This window comes from Hippopotamus amphibius, chromosome X (assembly GCF_030028045.1).
Source record: "Hippopotamus amphibius kiboko isolate mHipAmp2 chromosome X, mHipAmp2.hap2, whole genome shotgun sequence".
NCBI lineage: Eukaryota > Metazoa > Chordata > Mammalia > Artiodactyla > Hippopotamidae > Hippopotamus > Hippopotamus amphibius.
In genome coordinates this window covers 74993548-75006580 of record NC_080203.1, presented here as the reverse complement: position 1 = coordinate 75006580, position 13033 = coordinate 74993548, and the positions used below count along the sequence as shown (strand labels likewise).

Here is a 13033-nt window from a genome sequence, read left to right as displayed (position 1 = left end):
TTCAGAATATCTATGAAGAGTGTACATTCTTTTAAAGTTGTATCGACTCATAACATTTACTAGGGAAGAGTGAGATGAGATGGAATGGGGGTGGGGGTAAAGGAGGGCCTATGGTGACCAGGGCCCACAGTTATATGTATGACTAGTTAACACTTTACACCTGAATTATCAATATCCCAGAATACTGCTGCTGAATTGCAAATTACCCTTTCTCCATGCTGGCTCTTTTGGAGGTAAAACAAAAGAATACTCAAATGTGAAGTAATATTCCTGAGAGGCAAAACATTTGCCTTGAAATTCTGAATAAATTGTAAATATTCAATGACTTGGCACTAGGGTAAAAGGTAAAGACATGGTAATGTATTAACAAGATGGAATAAATTTCCTGTGGTAGGGAAAACAACTAGTTTTTTCTTGTCCACACTTCAATACTGATCACATATAACTTAAAGATTTTTATTTTGAAAGAGTATTTGTTATATTCCAAATTTAAGTTAACTGTTTTTTTGTGTGTGTCATATTTCCAAAAATAATGATAGAGTGTTAGTGTATTTCTTTCCAGGTTTTTAAATTGTGTGTGTGTGTGTGTGTGTGTTTTAATTTAGAAAACTGTAAACACTGTGTTATTGTAGTGCTTCTTCTCACTCTACCACACAGCCTCCCTTTTAGATGATAGGTTTCTAAGGATGGGTGACTGGTTGTTTTATTGTTGATGTGGTGCCTGTGCTACTTTCCACACACCCAAATTTCCACTTTAAAAACTTTCTTGATAATAGTGAGGGAAAAGAAGAGGAGGGGAAGAGGAGAAGAAATGGGAGTAGAAGGAGAAAGAGAACAGGATAGAAATTCTTCTCATTGGGCTAAAAGACCCATGGTAGAGAGTCACAAAAATTGGAAGGTCCCAGAAGCTGCCTTGTGTAGAGGTTGGAGCAAAGAGCTTAAGCAGAATATAAAGAAAAGATTTTGCTTCCCTCAGCAAATATTATGTAACTATTTAACCAATACAGTTCATCTCTCTGTCTGTCTGTCTCTGTGTGTTTGCATTTGTTTGATTAAAGCAGATCTCATTTAAAATAGACTGAAGGGAAAAGGTTCAAATAACATATGAAGTTTCAGGCTCATGTGTCAGTCCAATGGTTCTATAATTATGAGTCCTACATTGCTTGTTTCTGTTTTAAATTCTATAATTAGAAAATTCCTCTTCCTTTTTTGACAGATATAATACAAGCTCATTTTAGAAAATTTGGAAAGTAAGAGACTTGTAGTAGATAATAAAATCACTAGTAATCTCACCATTCTGAGAGAACTAATGTGAATATATTGATGCCTTCCCTTCTTTTCCTCTTTGGGTGTGAATAACAAATAGAGATTTTGAAAAATTGGGATCATATAGTATTGACTCTTCCATACCTGCCTTTTTTCCCATTTTAGGCTCCTATCAAAAACATCTTCCCATGTCAATAAATAGTCTTCAGAATTATCATTTTAAAGATTAGTCATTGATATTTAAGTGATTTGAATAATTTAATAATAATAAATGAATAAAAATAAAAGGTAGATTCGTTCATGTGACTTCAAGTTTGCAAATTTCTCTTTATAGCCATATAAGCAGTCTTCAAACCAAAAGGGAAATACCTGATTACATTACACAAAATTAAACATTGCCATGAAGTACCCAATATGTACTATGAGCCCCAATTTTTCTTTTTTCTAACTTCTCCTTTAGTCTAGCTAGCTATCTACACACACACACACACACACACACACACACACACACACACTCTCACACACAGCTAATTGCATAGACAGTGTAAAAGGTGACAAAGACTCTCTCTTTGACCAAACTTTAGACAGTTTCCTCTAAGCCCTCTTTTTGACTAGGCCTTTTCAATATTGACCTCAAGCCTACCTGGTCTGATTTTAGTAAGAATCCTGCTAAGCCAGTTTAGAGAGAAACCTCCCACCATTGATATCTGATCAAATTCCTCACCCCCCACCACCCCCCAGGTGATAGCTGATCACCCTGGCCTGTCTTCAGCAAGAATCCTTTTAGATCAGTTTAGCAAGAATTACCCCTATCTTTGATGTCTTAGTAATTTTCCATCCACTTACCCCTCCAACCTGCTCCTTGGCTATAAATCCTCACTTGGCTATAATCTGAAGTTGAGCCAGATCTCTCTCCCCTATTGTAACAGTCTTAATACCTATCACAATAATCCTGAATAAAGTCTTCCTTACCATTTTAATGAGTGTCAGATTAATTTTTCTTTAACAAAGGTTAAATAACACAGAGCCAATAGTTGCTACACCTGGAGTTGTGGAATTCGGAGTAATTTCAATGCTTTGTTCTATTTGTTTATCAGTATTTCCTAACTATATTTTCACAATTCATACTCAAGTTGCACAATTAGAGACATGAATAAATAAATGTATAAATAAGTGAATGAATTAGGGGAGAATAAAGAAGAAGCCCAAGTCTTTCCAATAGTAAACAAATCATCTCCCTGCAGAAAGAGCTCAACTCACCAGAGAGATTCAGGCAGTTTGGCCACAGTAAAATAATCAGCTACCTTCAGTGTCTTCTGTCCATAGCAGGCCCCAGTTAACTTATACTTTTGCTTTGACTATATGGCTTAAGTATCTTGCACACCCTAAGAATTTCAAAACATTTGCTGCCCATCACCTAATTTCTAGAGGACAAGTAAACTAAAATTTTTAGACATCTATCATCCTAGAAATGTTACCAGCTGGCTTCAACTTTGAGAAAGGAAACTGGTTTTCAGAGAATTAAGAAGGGTAAGACACAAATTCTCATGATATCCAAACGCAATGACAGAAACACAAATAACACTATTGAACTACTTCTGTTTAAACTTACGGTTCTACTTGCAATTACTATATTGTTCCAAATGAAAATATGAGTTATGCACATTACAATTATATAAAATAGGTAGAAAAGATTTTTGTTTGGCATGCATTAATGATTCAATACCTACTGCTCTTTCCTTGTAAGTGTTTTTTCCCCTAAATTTCCATGAGCACAAATATAGCTTACCAGTTTCCAAACAGTACAGGTTGCTTTAGCTTATCTTTCACCTAACTATGGAAAATTTTGCCTCTTTTATAAATATCACAGAATTTTAATTAGCTGACAATAAAAGTCCTACATAGCCTTATAATAATTCTAATTTCATAAGAATAGAATAAAATCAGAAAAACAGGTTGACCCTCTAACTTACATTAAATTAGAATAGTGACACGAGTATTGGATGCACATTTTCTGGCATTGTTTTTAATCTATCTATCTATCTGTCTGTCTGTCTAGACACACCCTTTAGCTGTGTGGCACATTGAAGTAGATACGCCAAACACGGGACAAACTAAATCATATGGATATATATCAAGATATCAAGTTTTGAGAAATTAATCCATGGTTTCCAAAAAATCCAAAATCTCCAGTGAATTGACTAAATTGTCTTCTAATGACAACATAGCTGATACAAATATGTCCCGTTTGAAATTTGCATAACAGAATGAAGGAAATGAAAGTCAATGAGGCTCTAAGTTTGACTTCTTTATGTATAGATATCAAGTACTTTCACTGGGCTTTTAAATCCCCAGTATACTCATACCACCTCACCACCAAAAACAACTATCCCACTAATTGACCTCCCAATAACATCTTCTACAAAATAAACAAATGGACGTTTGTTTCCATAGACAAAGTCACACCATTCTTACATCTTACATAGATTATGTTTAATGGATGTTCCTGTTGTTAACCACATACAAATAAAAAAATGAAAACTCTACTTACTTACAAATTTAGCTAATTTTTTATGTTACAACTTCCCTGTCCTTTATGGCCTTACTATCATTTAAACTCAAAATGAACTTTTGGAAAATAAAAGACCATTTATTTCTAACTTACAGATAGAAACTACTTATTTTTCCAAAAGCACCCAAAATCTTTTTTCTAAGTGTGTTTTATAAATGCCTTTTTTGTTTGGAGCTGGGAAATTTTATTATAAAATCCACACAGCATATTTTCCCCTCTAGCTTCTCCACCTGGAAAATGATGCCTTGGGTCAGATGGTGAATCAGTAGTAATGTTGGAAATAAATCACAGATCTCCTGAGTCCCTTTCCACATTCTATCTATACTAGTTAAATTTATAAAAATCATCTAGGAAAGTTTATCAGAATAATTCCAACAATAGGAAAAATTGCTACATAGCATAAATCTGAAAAAAAGAAAAGCAGCTACTGACACCAGGACTTGGTCTGGCACACAAGTAGTTCTTGGTGCTCTCCTGTTGAATATAAATAATCTTACAACACCAGCATAAAAGAAGGCCACTCTGTGACAGTAATGAACCAAGATAAAAAGGACATGACTTAGTAATAGTGTCTGAACAGAGAAAAATATATCGACATTGTCCAAAGCACAAAAATGACTGAACATGCCCCTATCCTGGCCTATATGAGTAAATGATGCTACTTTACCAATTAGTTTTAGCCTTTTAATCGCCCTTATTTTTATTTTTTTATTTTTTTTAATTTTTTATTTATTTTTTTGCCCTTATTTTTAAATAACACTTTTTTTTTTCGTTTTAAACATACACAATACATAGGAGACTTGTTTTACTTAGAGTGGAAAATTATGCCAGGGACAAAGTCAACACAAAGAAACAAACAACAAAAAGTAGCAAGAAAGAGAAATGGGTAAGTGCAGCTCCGCGAGCCTGGCAGCTCTTTCCATCAGGGTTACTAGAGGCCGCGGGTGTCTGTCTGGTGTCTGTCCATCCTACACATGGAAATGGAGGTGGATTAAATTCATCAGGTAACTGTTCTAACATGGAAAATTTGCAGATGTCAAGTAGCTCCATTTAACTTAAAAAGGACAGACAAAAGTAAACCATTCCATAGGCTGAAAACAAACAACAAAAACAAACAAAACTACGCTGTTTTTTCTCCCCAAATGAAATCCACACAAAAGGTCCTGTGTGATTCCAAAATTTCCAGAGTAGAAATGGAGTGATCTGAAATGTCAAAGAAGACCCCATTATTTTGTAAAGAAAGAAAGTACACCTCAAAATATTCTAATTCCACATGTGAACAACAAAATACTGTCTTGTCTACTGGTGGCGGCAGGGTGGCTCCAGCCCAGCATGTCCGCTCGCACCAGACGCGTCCTCCCTTGGAAGGACTGTGAGTCTCTGCTCGGAGCTGAGCTGAGCTGAGCTGAGCTGAGCACTGGGCAGGGAGCCAGAGCCGGAGCCCAGCTTTGCTGCGTTGTGTGGTTTTGTTCAGGGATGACTTCAGTCTTTAGATTAAGGAGTTTTAAGGCCATCTGGGTTTGTGTTTCCAGTGCTGAGGTGAAGTCCAACCGCAGGGCCCTCTACCCACCGAGGGAATGCGCTCCAAGCGTCGGTGAGAGGCAGTGTCTCCTTTTGGCACCACAGAGTTGACATTAAAGTGAGAAACACTCTCCCGGCCGCTAGTTCTGGACGCCCTTCTCCCGCACGGCCGTCGGCGGTGCGTCCACACTCAGGGCGATGACAAGGCCCTCGCCATCTTCTGTCTTGACCCGCTTCAGCTCCGGCTGCTCCGCCGGGTCGCTGTTCTGGCGCTCGGTGGGCAGGGAGGCCGACGCCGAGGCGTGCGTTGCCAGCATGTGCAAAGGGACTCGCCGCTGCATTGTTCACCTGGCCGTGGATGGCGGCGGGGATTGGCACCACGTGAGTCCCGTTTTGTGTTACAGTTTTTATTGGAAGCTGGTGCTGACCTAGAGGTGCCTGCTGCACTATGGTGACCGTCTGGACAGGGGTGGTCTGTGACGTCTGAATGATCCGGCCAGCAGCACCTAGTGTGGCATGGCTAATCGCAGGAATAGGTTCTACTTTCACTTTTACTTCTCTGTGGTCTCCGTTCTCTTGTGGCTCTGTCTTAGGAGGGGCCAGCATGGCCGCCTGAGTGACCACAGCCTGCCCTGCGACGGTGTACGTGTTTGCTGGGGCCAGTCCGGCCACGCTGGTGACAGACACCGCTGGGATCTGGTGGACGACGTGAACCGTCTGCACGACAGGCTGCTGGGAGGTCGAGGTGGTCACAGGGGCAGCGACAGTGTAGGTGACAGGCTTGATCGTCGGTGGCAGTGGTCGCTGCACGGCGATTAAGACGGGCTGACTAGACAGAGGTGAGCCTGGTGCACTCTGGGCAAACCGCGCCTCCTGGATGACTGCGAGTTTAGGCTGTGAGGCACCAGGCTCGGGCTCCAGAGGGGCTGGTGAACCTTCCCTTGACAGGCTCTCGGGGGTCTGAGCGCCACTGGAGTGAGCAGACAGCACTCCAGCATGATTGGGAGAGGCTGGGGCACTTCTAGACGAGAGCGGTCCCAGAGGGGTTCTAAAGCAAGGCACGCCCCTAGGCCGTCTTTTCCTAAAAGCCTGCTCTATTAATTTGCTTTCAGAGGCAGGATCTATCCTCCAGAATGAGCCTTTGCCTGGTTCTTCCTGGGAACATGGTACTTTGATGAAATAACGATTCAGAGAGAGATTGTGGCGAATTGAATTCTGCCAGCCCTTGTCCGCAGTCCTGTAGTAGGGATAGTTTTTCGTGATGTGCGTATAAATTCCATTTAGGGTGAGTTGTTTATCAGGAACCATCGTAATTGCTTGTACAATTAATTGTGCATAGGAATAAAGTGGCTTTGAATCATCCTTTGGGCTGTCTCCACCTGAAGCTTCCTTCTCATTTTCTGGCTGTGAGTTGTCGGCCATTAAATTGAGGTCAGATGGTATCACACGGCCCATTTTGTACCCTGAAGACCCTGCTCCCCTGGGGCTGGATGGACAGGAGTTCGCAGCACTGATGGTTCCTGTGGGGGAGGGGAGGGGGCTGATGAGGTGGGCCATGGTGTCTGGAATGTTGATGGTCAGCGGCGAGATGTGAGCCTGCATGGGCTTCACCGGGGACTCGGGCGCTTCCTGTTTCTCCCTCTTCTCACTGGACAAGGCAGTGAACGTGATCTTGATATTTGTGCTCGGGAACCTGAACGTGCACACGCGCGGCAGCTGCAGCGGCGGCGCCCCGCGCCTTTGGAACACGCCGCCCACGAACACGCCGTTCTTGCCGAGGCAGCGCAGGTAGAAGTCGCCGCCCGCGTCGGGCCCAGACTGCGCCGACGGCTCCGGGGCCGCCCCGCCATGGCCGCCGCCGCCCGGGGGCGTGAAGATCTCGAGGTGGCGCCGCGAGATGAAGCTCGAGTGGCCCATGCTCACGTCCACCGAGCCCTGCGACGAGTTGCGCCCGATGGTCACCGAGCGCTTCTTCATCAGGTACTCGAACTCGCGGCCCTCGAGGCGCGCCACGGCCCAGCCGCCCGCGGGAGGCCCGCCTGCCCCCGGGAGTGTCGCGGCCGCCGCCATGGGCCTGCGAGGGCCCGGGCCGCCTTCCGCCGCCGCCACGGAACAGAGGGCCGAACGAGGCCGCCGGCCGGCGAAAATAACACTTTTTAAAAGTATAAAGTCAAAGGAACAAAATTGTGCCATTTGTAGAGATGTGGATGAACTTAGAGTCTGTCATACAGAGTGAAGTAAGTCAGAAAGAGAAAAACAAATATATATTAAGGAATATATATGGAATCTAGAAAAATGGTACCAATGAACCTATTTGCAGGGCAGAAAAAAAGACACAGATGTAGCAAATGGACTTGCGGACTCGGGTCGGGGGAAGGGAAGGGTGAGACAAATTGATAGAGTAGCATTGACATATATACACTACCATGTGTTAAACAAATAGCTAGTGGGAAGCTGCTATATAGCACAGGGAGCTCAGGTTGGTGCTCTCTGATGACCTAGAGGGGTGGGACAGGATGGGGTGGGTAGGAGGGAGGTCCAAGAGGGAGGGGATATATGCATACATATAGCTGATTCACTTTGTTGTACAGCAGAAACTAACTCAACATTGTAAAGCAATTACACTCCAATAAAAATAATAAAAGTATGAAGTCATAGAATTGCCTCCACCTCCTGACATCACCCAATCCAGAGTAAAGCCTAGCTTGCTTAAATCTTTACCATAATCACCTGAAACAAATGCAAATCTTATAATGAATCCTTTTGAACATCCATTGTATGGGGGTGTTTAAAACAACTCCTAAATTCAGAGTTTCGCTACTGATCATAGGACTCAGCATATAGTGATACTGACAGCCAAGATATATTATAGTAAAAGGATAGGAATAAAAATCAGCAAAGGGAACAGGCCTATGGGTCAAAGGCTAGAGGAGACCAAGTACAAACTTGCGAGAGTCCTCTTTGAGAGATGTCTCACCATACTCGATTTCTCTAGCAATGAATTGTGACAACACCTGTGAAGTGTTGTCACAGGGAAGCTCACTAGAGACTGAGTGACCAAGGTTTTGATTGGGGGCTGGTCATATAGGCCCCTAATGTGGCCTCTCATAAGGGTACTATCTGCCCCAGTCTGGTCCATTAACACAGTTTAGTCCTTGTTTTTTTAAGAAGACTGTCTGAAGGTGATCAGTTCCAAAGAATTTTGCTTGTCCATGATACCAGATACGCGACTCCCCCCTCACCCTCCCTATCCTGGCCCTCTAAGTCATCACCCATCATCGAGTTTATCTCCCTATGTTATGCAACAACTTCCCACTAGCTATCTATCTTACATTTGGTGGTGTATATATATCAAAGCTACTCTCACTTTGTCCCAGCTTCCCCATTGCCCCCCATCACCCTGTGTCCTCAAGTCCATTCTCTACATCTGCATCTTTATTCTTGGCCTGTCACTGGGTTCATCAGTACCATTTTTTTAGATTCCATATATATGAGTTAGCATACAGTATTTCTTTTTCACTTTCTGGCTTACTTTGCTCTGTATGACAGACTAGTCCATCCACCTCACTACACATAACTCAGTTTCATTCCTTTTTATGGCCCAGTAATATTCAATTGTATATATGTGCCACATCTTCTTTATCCATTCATCTGTTGATGGGCGTTTAGGTTGCTTCCATGTCCTGGCTATTGTAAATAGTGCTGCAATGAACATTATGGTACACTTTTTTTTTTTTTTTTTGGATTATGGTTTTCTTTGGGTATGTGCCCAGTAGTGGGATTGCTGGGTCATATAGTAGTTCAATTTTTAGCTTTTTAAAGAACCTCCAAACAGTTTTCCATAGTGGCTGTACCAATTTACATGCCCACCAACAGTCCAGGAGGGTTCCCTTTTCTCTGCATCCTCTCCAGCATTTATTGTTACTAGATTTTTTGATGATGGGCATTCTGACTGGTGTGAGGTGATACCTCATTGTGGCTTTGACTTGCATTTCTTGAATGATTAGTGATGTTGAGCATCTTTTCATGAGTTTGTTAGCCATCTGCATGTCTTCTTTGGAAAAATGTCTATTTAGGTCCTCTGCCCATCTGTGGATTGGGTTATTTGCTTTTTTTTTATTATTATTTTTTTGGGAGGTACACCAAGTTCAATCATCTGTTTTTATACACATATCCCCGTATTCCCTCCCTCCCTCAACTCCCCCCCCACCCTCCCCGTCCCAGTCCTCTAAGGCATCTTCCATCCTCGAGTTGGACTCCCTTTGTTATACAACAACTTCCCACTGGCTATCTATTGAAACAGTTGGTACTATATATATGTCTGTGCTACTCTCTTGCTTCGTCTCAGCTTCCCCTTCACCCCCAAACCCCCCCAAACCTCGAGTTCTCCAGTCCATTCTCTGCATCTGCGTCCTTGTTCTTGTCACTGAGTTCATCAGTACCATTTTTAGATTCCATATATGTGAGTTAGCATACAATATTTGTCTTTCTCTTTCTGACTTAATTCACTCTGTATGACAGACTCTAGGTCTATCCACCTCATAACATATAGCTCCATCTCATCCCTTTTTATAGCTGAGTAATATTCCATTGTATATATATGTTCCACATCTTCTTTATCCATTCATTTGTTGATGGGCATTTCGGTTGCTTCCATGTCCTGGCTATTGTAAATAGTGCTGCAATAAACATTATGGTACAGGTTTCTTTTGGGATTATGGTTTTCTTTGGGTATATGCCCAGTAGTGGGATTACTGGATCATATGGTAGTTCTATTTGTAGTTTTTTAAGGAACCTCCAAATTGTTTTCCATAGTGGCTGTACCAGCTTACAATCCCACCAACAGTGCAGGAGAGTTCCCTTTTCTCCACACCCTCTCCAACATTTGTTGTTTCCAGAATTTGTGATGATGGCCTTTCTGATCAGTGTGAGGTGATACCTCATTGTGGCTTTGACTTGCATTTCTCTGATGATGAGTGATGTGGAGCACCTTTTCATGTGTTTGTTGGCCATCTGTATGTCTTCTTTGGAGAAATGTCTATTTAGGTCTTCCACCCGTTTGTGGATTGGGTTATTTGCTTTTTTGGTATTAAGCTTCATGGGCTGCTTGTATATTTTGGAGCTTAATCCTTTGTCCGTTGCTTCCTTGGCAAATATTTTCTCCCATTCTGAGTGTTGTCTTCATGTCTTGTTTATGGTTTCTTTCGCTGTGCAAAAAACTTTTAAGTTTCATGAGGTCCCATTTGTTTATTTTTTATTTTATTTCCATTAATCTAGGAGGTGGGTCAAAAGGATCTTGCTTTGATTTATGTCAGAGTGTTCTGCCTATGTTTTCCTCTGAGAGTTTTATAGTGTCTGGCCTTGCAGTTAGATCTGTAATCCATTATGAGTTTATTATTTTGTATGGTGTTCGAAAGTGTTCTAATTTCATTCTTTTACATGTAGCTGCCCATATTTCCCAGCACCATTTATTGAAGAGGCCGTCTTTTTTTCCACTGTATATTCTTGCCTCCTTTGTCAAAGATAAGGTGACCATATGTGCATGGGTTTACCTCTGGGATCTCTATTCTGTTCCCTTGATCTATATTTCTTTTTTTGTGCCAGTACCATACTGTCTGGATCACTGTACCTTGTAGTATAGTTTGAAGTCAGGGGGCCTGATACCTCCAGCTCGATATTTCCTTCTCAAGATTGCTTTGATTATTCGGGGTCCTTTGTATTTCCATACAAAATGTAAAATTTCTTGTTCTAGTTCTGTGAAAAAAGCCATTGGTAATTTGATAGGGATTGCTTTGAATCTGTAGATTTTTTGGGTAGTATAGTCATTTTTGCAATGTTGATTCTTCTAATCCAAGAAGATGGTATGTCTCTCCATCTGTTTGTATCATCTTTGATTTCTTTCATCAGTGTCTTATAGTTTTCTGCCTACAGGACTTTTGTCTCCTTAGGCATGTTTATTCCTAGGTATATTATTCTTTTTGTTGCAATGGTAAATTGGAGTGTTTCCCTACTTTCTCTTTCTGATCTTTAATTGTTAGTGTATAGGAATGCAAGAGATTTCTGTGTGTTAATTTTGTATCCTGTTACTTTACTAAATTCAATGATTAGGGCTAGCAGTTTTCTGATAGCATCTTTAGGGTTTTTTATGTATAATATCATGACATCTGCAAAGAGTGACAATTTTACTTCTTTTCCAATTTGGATTCTTTTTATTTCATTTTCTTCTCTGATTGCTGTGGCTAACACTTCCAAAACCATGTTGAATAATAGTGGTGAGATTGGGCACCCTTGTCTTCTTCCTGTTCTTAGAGGGAATGCTTTCTGTTTTTCACCATTTAGAATGATGTTGGCTTTTGGTTTGTCATATATGGCTTTTACTATGTTGAGGTAATTTCCTTCCATGCCCATTTTCTGGAGAGTTTTTATTATAAATAGATGTTGAATTTTGTCCAAAGCTTTTTCTGCATCTATTGAGATGATCATATGGTTTTTATCCTTCAATTTGTTAGTATGATGTATCACATTGATTGATTTGAGTGTATTGAAGAATCCTTGCATTCCAGGGATAAACTCCACTTGATCATGGTATATGATCTTTTAAATGTGCTGTTGAATTCTGTTTGTTAGTATTTTGTTGAGGAGTTTTCATCTGTATTCATCAGTGATATTGGCCTATAATTTTGTATTTTTGTGACATCTTTGCCTGGTTTTGCTATCAGGGTGATGGTGGCCTCATAGAATGAGTTTGGGAGTGTTCCTCCTTCTGCTGTATTTTGGAAGAGTTTGAGAAGGATAGCTATTAGCTCTTCTCTAAATGTTTGATAGAATTCACCTGTGAAGCCATCTGGTCCTGGACTTTTGTTTGTTGGAAGGTTTTTAATCACAGTCTCAATTTCAGTGCTTGTAATTAGTCGGTTCATATTTTCTATTTCTTCTTGGTTTATTCTTGGAAAGTTATACCTTTCTAGAATTTGTCCATTTCTTCCAGGTTGTCCTTTTTTTTTTTCTTTTTCTTTTTGATGTATAGTTGCTTGTAGTAGTCTCTCATGATCCTTTGCATTCCTGTGGTGTCAGTTGTTACTTACCCTTTTTCATTTCAAATTCTGTTGATTTGAGTCTTCTCCCTTTTTTTCCTGATGATCTGGCTAATGGTTTATCAATTTTGTTTCTCTTCTCAGAGAACCAGGTTTTAATTTTATTCACCTTTGCTATTGTTTCCTTCATTTCTTTTTCATTTATTTGTGATTTGATATTAATGATTTCTTTCCATCTGCTCACTTTGGGGTTTTTGTTCTTTTTCTAATTGTTTTAGGTGTAAAGTTTGGTTTTTTACTCGAGATTTTTCTTGTTTCTTGAGGTAGGATTGTATTGCTATAAACTTCCCTCTTAGAACTATTTTTGCTGCATCCCATAGTTTTGGGGTCATTGTGTTTTCATTGTCATTTGTTTCTAGGTATTTTTTGATTTTCTCTATCATTTCTTCAGTGATTTCTTGGTTGTTTAATAATGTATTGTTAAGCTTCCACGTGTTTGCATTTTTTACAGTTTTTTTTCCTGTAATTTATATCTAGTCTCATGGTGTTGTGGTCAGAGAAGATGCTTGATATGATTTCAATTTTCTTGAATTTACCAAGGCTTGATTTGTGACAGAAGATGTGATCTATCCTGGAGAAT

General features: G+C 40.6%; 1 protein-coding gene across 1 annotated transcript; it reads right to left on the bottom strand.

Moving 5' to 3' along the window:
• Positions 1 to 5414: 5414 nt before the first annotated feature.
• LOC130841847 (forkhead box protein K2-like) lies at positions 5415 to 7351 on the bottom strand. Its single transcript, XM_057718418.1, is given in 2 exon segments — positions 5415 to 5685; positions 5687 to 7351. Coding segments are annotated over 2 exon segments (1836 nt in total). The 5' UTR covers positions 7337 to 7351; the 3' UTR covers positions 5415 to 5499.
• Positions 7352 to 13033: the final 5682 nt, after the last annotated feature.